Consider the following 9,186-nt stretch of genomic DNA (forward strand, 5'->3'; position numbering starts at 1 on the left):
GTGTGTGTGTGTGCGTGTGTGTGTGTCCAAAAAAGTTCTCTTTCTTAAGTTCAGTATAAAGAAATTCCAACAGAGTGCATCAACATAAAAAATGAAAAACAACCTAAAACTAAACAATTCTGTAGGTATGAGTCACTTTGCTGAAACCAGTGTTGTGATCTGAGGCACTGAGCGCCGGGAACGGGGCGGAGGAAAGAGAGATTGGTGAAAACCAAAACAGACGCAATGACTTGTTCAGATGGACGACTGAAGGAGAGAACAAAATCAATGCAGGACAAGAAGAGAGATGCAGCCAGAGGATGTTCTGCCAACTCCACATTTCCACCTGGGTGACACATGTCATAGAACTAAAGCTCTGACACACACACACACACACACACACACACACACACACACAAATGTAATCTATCTTATTACATTATAGACTAGGTATCAGGTTGGTCTCAGCACAGATAGAAATTGAAATTATGATAAGAGATGGCTGTCAGTTGAATCATATCGGTCGAAAATAATGTTTTATTATACCTTATATGCCTACTAAATATTTTCCTCATATCGTGCAGCACTAATCAGCACCTTACCTTCTCTACACACCCACCCACCCACCAAAACACACACACACACACACACACACACAATAATTCTAATCAAAAAGCCCGGCGAGTCAAGCTAAATATAACCCAACAAATGAGGTCATTTACTGGGTTAGCGTGTTCGGCTCGTGAACTCTCTCTCTCTCTCTCTCTCTCTCTCTCTCTCTCTCATCATCTAGTCCAGCACAGTTTCATCACCTCTGTGAGCGCATTGATGTGCTGTTGTGACGCTCAAAATTAAAAACTGGGATTGCTATTGACAGCCTCTGTATGATACATATAGTGTGTGTGTGTGTGTGTGTGTGTGTGTGTGTGTGTGTGCCAATCTTGAGGTTATGATGTGCTCCACCCAAGACAATTGTGATTGGTTTAAAGAAAAACGGCGGAAAACCCGTCTCAGCGACAACGGCAACGGACAGAGAGAATGTGTATAAGACAAAGATGGTGTGTTGCCTTGTGAATGGAAACGTGTTTCATCTTTTTGAGGGCCTTTTTTGAGTTTCACACCTTTAGAGTGGAGACATTTCACTCCTATGATTTCTTCAAAAGTCAGTTTGACGGTCTCAGTTCTTGTCAAACGCTCAAACCTCTCCGCAGTGATGAAACAGTGGATGCCGTGTTACATTTGTTTTGCTTGAACAAGCTCTTCCAACCCAAAGCCTTTGGGCAGAATGAAGTGGCCTTGTCTATTCCTCTGGCTTCTAATTGTATCCCTAATTTCCATAAGAGGAACAGTGTAGTGGGCTACAGGCCTCTTCTGCAGATAAAAGACGCGGGTCTTTATGGTTTATCACAGCAGAGCAGTGCGCTGCATGCCATTAACCCATTAGATTCAGCACATGCTCTGATTATCTGAACATTTCTCTGAACTGTGAGCAGATAAGTGACAAGGACAGCATCAGGAAGACATTAGCTAAGCGTCCTAATTAATGTTGCATGGAACCGGCAAACCGCTCCCCTCTGAGAAGGGTAAGGCGTCGGGTTGGGAAATGTAGAAGGGCGTTCACAATCGCACAATGCCAGATAGTGTTACGCGTTGATTAGCCCTGTCGTAGATATTCAGTATCACACCTGATTTAATCAGCGTGGCTACTTGGAGAGAACTGATCTGTTCAGGACAACAAGTGGTGTTGTAAATTCATCTCTTAAATCAGGCATATTTCAACAGTCATCTGTAACTATAGGTCCATCTCCAACCTGCCATTTCTCAGCCAGATAATAGAAAAAATGGTTTCCTTTCAGCTCTTCAACTATTTAACGTCAAACGACCTTCTGGACAATCATCAATCAGGTTTTTGGCCCCACTACAGCACAGAAACCGCACCTATTAAAGTTGTGAATGATCTGCATATAAACACTGATTCTATTAAGTTATCTATACTTGTGCTCCTGGATCAGCACCCCCTTTGACACCGTTAACCATGAGATTTTATTACACAGATTAGAAACATGGGTCGGCCTGTCTTGTCCAGTCTTACACTGGTTTAGAAGTTAGCTGCTGGATAGGCAATTCTTTGTGCGATTTTGTCTTGGACAAAATGGCCATTATGTGTGGAGTCCCCCCAGGCTCAATTCTAGGACCTTTATTGTTTAATCTCTACAGGCTCCCAATTGCACATGTTATAAAGATACACAACATAAATTAGTATAACTATGCAGATGATTTACAGCTATACATATCCTTATTTGCTGATGACACGCATCCCATACACTCCCTAATAATTGTATTCATGACAAACTTTCCCTTAAAATTAGCAGCCAACGCTAGCTAGCTAGGTTGGTTGAATTCTACAATTCTAGTTGTACTCGTGCAATGCGTGACCCCCGCAAGATCCCCACTCTTTAAATATTATGAGTCTTTAACGTTAGAGGTGATATGATAGTCTTTAGATGTATGATGGTGTCAGACTTTAGTTTTTTCAAAGTCTGTTCATGGTCTAGTGTATTGTAGGCATAAATGTAATTAAAAATGTTGATGTTCAATCATACATCAGTGAGTGACTGTTACAGACTGTTTTACACTGTTACACACTCAGCGGAGTCACACTTTAAAAGGACTACGGGAATGCTGAAAAACCTGACCAACATAGTGTCGGTTTGCGCTACTTCCGCACGGTTTTTACACTATTTAAAGTCAGCACATGCAATGGCGCATTCTGCATGTGATGACCTGAAACCAGAGCTTCTGCGGCAAAGACAAATCGTTTATTTATATCATTCAAATGGCAATGGGCATTCCAGAGGGACAAGTTGCTGTGACAATATTTGACTAAAATGTGCACATGTCAACAGACGGATGGAATTGTGCTGTAAATTTGCTTTCAAACCAAAAGTATACGTTTAAAAGATGCTAAATACCCCATAGAGAGACTCTTTAACATGCACATAGTGAGTGATGCAATGTTAACAAGAGCTGCGAAGATTAATCGATTAAATTAAAGGCCAAATATTCTGATAATCAATAAATCGGATTGAGTCTTTTTGGGGGGAAATAAAAGTCAATCTTCTCTGATTGCAGCTTGTTAAATGGGAATATGTTCTAGTTTCTTCACTCCTCTGTGACATTAAGCTAAATATCTTTGAGTTGTGCACAAAGCAAATCATTAGAGGACGTCATCTTGGCCTTTTTTTACCATTTTCTGACATTATATAGACCAAACAATCCATTAAAATCAACAAAACAATCGACTATGAAAGTAAACTACCTTTTTTTGTAAACTCTCAAAAACTGCTGGTGGAAATTTCAATTTCCTCGCAGGAGTCATCCCAAAAGGATCCATAAAGAGAAGTCTAGGTCTAATTATTAGATGCAGGCCAAAAAATCTTGTTGTTGTTTCATTTCTGCATGACCTAAATTCCAGATCATTCCTGTTCCCGGCAAAATAGAAAGACCCGGAGCAGTGTTGTTCCAAACAGAGTGCTAAAACAGAGCAGGGCGTGCCCAAGTGTCATTTGTGACTGCAGGAATGTGCCACGGCAGACCAACAGTGCGTCAGCCAATCAATTATTCTGGACAAATATAGCCTTGTGTGACTGCAGGATGCTGGCCGAGTAGATGGATGGATGGATGGATGAATGGATGAGTGGCTCAGTGAGTACACATGCTATAGCTAAGAGCATCAGAAGGCAGATACACGTACTGAAGTATGAGCTATTTCCCCGAGCTCAGAGTGGTATGGATGTTATTTATAGAAGGCCGACCAAACCCACTACCATAAAACAGACGGGCAGCCGGACAATTAAAGCGAGCCGAGAAGAGGCGGCAGAGGAAGGAGAGGAGAGAACATTGCTCTGCGTCTGACCTATTTAGCAAATGAAGAAGCCATAAACACAGCAGAGCTGAATTCGCTCTGCAGCAGACAGGCAGCCACGGCCAAAACAGAGCTAACCACCCCAACCCCGTAAAAACGCTAATCAAAGCCTGCACGGTCCAGAATAGCTTTTTAAAGTGGGCCAGCCTGTTTCGCAACGATGCTGGGCTCAAGTGCGTTTCGTACTCGTTACCGCTTGTTTTTGCCCAGTTCTAAATAAATCATCAAAAATCCAGCTGCACTCAACGGATACACACACAGCTTGCACGCTAGTGTGCAACATGCACACAAGTCTTCTAACTGGAATCCTTACCAAGGATACCAGAAGAGATGATGAATAACGGATGTCAAGTAATGAACAGAAAAACTGAGTCCATTTTATGGAGAAGCAATTAAATATGAACTATGAGTCAATCGAAGCAGTCCACGTGTACAGTGAAGAGAGAGACTGGGTTACATCAGGAGTCAATAGTCACCCTCAACATGCTGCTATCAATATGAAATCTTATAATTGTTATTGATCTGCTGCTTCCAGAGTTAAAAATTAAATAAAACGATACACAATAATAAGAATTAAAGCAGCATCATTTCTCACAATTTAACCCTCATGTTGTCCTTGGGTCAAATTGACCTGTTTTCCTATATCAGTGTTGTTTTTAATTCCCCAAAATAACATGATTGATTCCACCCAACGGTCTTTGGCAAGTACAAATCTCTACTTTCATTAATTTTGGGGCGTCTTATTCAATTTTATAGCATCAACATCCATTCCTTTAATTTTAGTCTCAATAATTCCTAATTTCTGCTTTTCTAACTCAAACATTAGGTTTAATTTCCTATTAAATGAGGTTTATTGACCATAAATTCCAAAAATAACTGTAAAACTAAAGTTAATAAGTTAGTGTTACGTAGTGTTGATAACGTCAAAAAAGTGACATTGTTGAAAAAACTAGAAAAAGTTAGAAACATTGATTAAAAAGCGTCATCAAAAGTGTTGATTTCTTTCGACGGGATGACAACACGAGGGTTAAAATCTTTGGCATTTGGCAATAAATTCATAATCAAAAACGCTTATTTTTCAGTGGATCGGCTAAGAATTAGAGCTCTGAATTAATCTTACAATTTTGTCCAACTAACTCTAAAGGTCGTTTTATGCTCTGCGTAGAATTGGCGGCGTACCCCAGCAGACGCCTCCGTCTACGCCGACCTCTACGCCGACCTCTACGCCGACCTCTACGCCGACCTCTACGCCGACCTCTACGCCGACCTCTACGCCGTAGCCTGACGTGCAAAAATGTGACTGTACTTCGCTCGGCCGTGGCTTGGTAGCGTTGCATTCCCCCCCCCCCATGACTTATCTCCTGGTTCTCCTTCTCCATCAACAACATGAAATCCAGGAGAGGGTTAACTTCTCCTGCTGGAGATTGCCCACCGTGGTCAGAAAGAACAGAGGAGACACTTTGTTTCTCTCACTAAGACTCTGGAGTCAGCATTCGCTCTGAAGATAATCTCCATCACTCTCTCACTTCTCCCCCCCCCCCCCACACACACCCAAGTATAAACACCAGGCCACTTAGGTAGGCTAGGGAGAAAGCTCTTTATGTTTCAGGGTAAATGCACAACATACTTTACCCAAACCACAGTTAGGACTGGGTCTGAAGGCTCCTGGAGCCCATTACACACAAAAAATTGGCAAGCAGTGCTTACACACGGGTTGCAAATAGTCGCCGCGTCCCATTTCCTACACATTACACGTTCGTTTGGATTTGTGAAACATAACGAGAGAGAAGAAGATCTCATGTTGCTGAAATGGCAGCCACCTCGGGCCCCACATTGCACTGCAGGGATTCCCAACCAGGGGCACTTGTACCCCAGGGGGTACTTCTGCTTTTGCCAGGGGGTACGTGGAAAGATTGTGGAGCTCTACTGCTGCAATTTGAACATTTTGCAATTATGTAAGAGAAAACCAGCTAGCAAGCAAGCTCGGAAGTTTAAGCAGATAGCTAAAAGTAATGGCTACATAGCTCAATATAGCTCCTATTATAATGTGACTCATTTCCACTCCAGCCCTCAAAGAACCCAGAATCGAAAGGAAGAATTGGAATCAGAATCGTTAAAATCCAAACGATGCCCAACCCCGCTAACATAACAAATACCTGTTTGAAATAGCTAAGAGTAACAATAGTGGATAAAGGGTTGAAATCTTCAACTTCTCTTTAAGTAGTAGTAGCCTAGTAGGCTAGTAGTAGTACTGCTGACCAAACCAACCTTATTACTGACAGGTACATTTCATAAAAAACTTGTTTTGCATGATGAATAATGTTATACATTTGGAACATACATTGGGAATAGAAGAATAGAATGAAGATGTACGTGAGTTCATCTGACAGGGCTGTGGGGGTCCCAAAAAGGACCAAAAACGTTGAGAAGCACTGCATTTCCATTGTGACTGACTGTCAAACTAGAAGATAAAAAGGTAGTTCTAAGGCATTCATTGATAGCAATCATATCCGTACTCAGTATAGTGTTTCTGGTCATGTTCAGGTATTGTAATCGGTATGAGGAAGGGGAAAAATGGTGCTGCAATATCTTAAAACCAACTCTGATAGGCCCACATTCAACCACAGACGGTAGACAGTATCTGACCTGCAGAACTTTCAAAATATTCGTACATCTTCAACCCAGAACTCACGTTCATATCACACAGCAAACGTGTACTCAGACAGATCAAGCATGCTAACAACACCAACCGGCTTGATAGCAACTGAACCTGACGCTCAATACCGATCCCATACTCGCACACTGAACACTGTCTGAGCAGAGCGGCACACTAGAAGACACATGTTGACGTTTTACAGCCGAAACTAGGATTGGGCATCGAGAACTTGGACTTGTTTCACCTATTCAAATGGAATCTATTTTATAGGGATTGTTTGGAAAATTTGGTCTCCAATTGAATCATCGTTTACGAGTTCAACATGAAGCAAGTTATAGTTTCCATCGCGGCCACGCTACTTTCCGGCCGCTTGTTGTGTTGCAGCCATGTGGCTCTATTTTACATTGAAAAAGTCTATAAAAAAACACTAAATCAACATTGAATCAGAATGTGAAGTAAGCATGTGACCCGTTTCGACTCCACCAGTCAAAGAATCTGGTTCAAGAATATAAGAAGCAGAATCTTAAAAAGAAGAATCTGGAATTTTGAAAAACCAAAGGATGCCCAACCCGAGCCAAAACTGACAAAATGTTACGTTTTTGTTCAGTTAATGTGGATTTCATTGAAAAACTGTCCTGTTGATTATAATCCAACTGAGAAGTCATAAAGATCCAAACCAACCACCCTTATGATGTGTTCCATTGTGTCCGTGTGGGCAGCACTCACCTGAAGCAGCAGCTGCTCCAGGCGGCTGAGCCCCCACGTCGCTCTGTGACCCCCCAGGGGTCGGCGGTACAGGCCTGGACCAGGATTTCACCGCGGGAGGGCCGGCCCTCACCACCCCGACGTACTCCACAAAAGTCCCCGGAAAGTCTCCCTTCTCCTTGGTCCTCTCGTTGGTGCCGTGCAGCCAGCCTTTGGGGCTCCGCTCATCCCCGTCCTGGTAGTCCAGCCCCGGCACCGCCATCAGCGAGGCCCTGGAGACGGTGAGCAGGTCGCCCGGCTGGAGGCTGATGTCATTGCCTCGCTCTCGCTTGTACTCGAAGAGCACCCGGTACTGGAAACTGTCAGATGTCATGTTGTGTCTGTTGCCTGAGATTTGCTGAGTTTGAAGTCTTGAAAATACAAAACGGAAACTCTGTTAGTCCAACTGGAACTCAACCTGAACCTGGGAAACCTGTAGAACCTGTGTCGGCACCTGAGATTTGCTGCGTCGTGCTGACTCGGATGACACAGTGAAAATTATAGAAATCTTATCCCTGAGGTGAAATATGACATAGTTTTGCCCTACAACCCCATGAAGAGCAGGTCCAACCTTCTTAATCCAAAAATACAACTCCTCCAAGTACAATGAAATGGAATTCACCACTCAGACGTTGCTTTGTTATTGTAGATTTGGATAAATATCCATGGAGTTCTTTAAAAATCCACCGGTCAGTCCCAGCTCTCCAGTCTGAGGCCCCTCAACGGACACACCAGCTAACCAGCCACCACACTCCGGACTGTGATGGGAACAGAAAAAGGGGGGCGGGGGGAGGCTTGGTGGTCTGGAAACTGCAGGATGGCACGGTTTTCTTGGACAGGGCGACCTCCAGACGACGCCCCGAAGCTTCTGCAGGTTCTTCCGATTGTTAACGAGAAAGTGCACAGAATCTAAACTGAGACTATACGGTCAGATCACACAGCCATTCACACACACACTCACACACACACACATCTGAAGAAATCCACTGCAGTGCAGATTTTAGGCTTCTCATTGGGAGCGTCCTTGTGTGCACTCTTGTGTATGAAATCCCGCGGCTTCGCCTTCCTTGACTGGGCAGCCTCCCGAAGCAGACCAACGCTCCTGCAAACTTTAAATGAAGTTCTAAGGTCACCATCACACACTCTTCTCCAGCTATTAGGATTTAAATGCAACATATTGATGTAGCTCAGGTTTGAAAGTCATTTTAAATGTGTCGGAGAGCAATGTAGTGATCAAAAGCTTCACTATAAGTACATGCAAATAAGGAACATTTAAGGATATTAGAATGAAAATGCGTTGAAAGTCTCCCTCACCAGTCTGCTGAGCAGGCTGCCCCACAACAACTGAGACTGATCCGTTTCAACAAGCGTGACTCGGCGAATGTGAACTTCAGACAGAGAGCGTGCCCGACCAAAACTCGCCCTGCATGCGCCAGTCGGTTGCGCGCAAACTCCCCGCTCAGACTGCACGCATGCACGAGCCCGTGTCCTCCACCGACCCCTCGGTGCGCGAACTGCCCGCTTCGACACTACCGGAACCCCGAAGTGCGAAAGCCAGACAATCGGTGAAGTGCAGTCCGTCAGGATGAAGGGATGGACGGCGTGGCTGGTTCCAGCAGACGGGCAGCCTGCTCGGTGCTGGCGCGAGCGCATGTGCTGATGTCAGTAAACCCCTCCCTCCCCCTCCTTCCCCCCCCCTCCTCCCCCTGCTGTCTGCAAATTATCCCGGCAGCCAGCGGCGGGGACGGGACGGCTCGGGGTGTGCGTGTGTGTGTGTGTGTGTGTGTGTGTGTGTGTGTGTGTGTGTGTGTGTGTGTCATGCACCGCCGCTGCAGCAAAACATCGCGTGACCTAGTTACGGTACTGCTCACAGTTTCTGTTG

General features: G+C 44.2%; 1 protein-coding gene across 1 annotated transcript in view; it reads right to left on the bottom strand.

Moving 5' to 3' along the window:
• pik3r3b (phosphoinositide-3-kinase, regulatory subunit 3b (gamma)) overlaps nt 1–8,965 on the bottom strand; it is a 183,819-nt gene extending 174,854 nt beyond the window's left edge. Inside the window, exon 1 of the mRNA XM_034882136.1 lies at nt 7,287–8,965. Coding sequence (XP_034738027.1) covers nt 7,287–7,638 — 352 coding nt within the window. The 5' untranslated portion in view covers nt 7,639–8,965. The remainder of the gene's footprint in view (nt 1–7,286) is intronic.
• Nucleotides 8,966–9,186: the final 221 nt, after the last annotated feature.

This window comes from Etheostoma cragini, chromosome 9 (assembly GCF_013103735.1).
Source record: "Etheostoma cragini isolate CJK2018 chromosome 9, CSU_Ecrag_1.0, whole genome shotgun sequence".
Lineage (NCBI taxonomy): Eukaryota > Metazoa > Chordata > Actinopteri > Perciformes > Percidae > Etheostoma > Etheostoma cragini.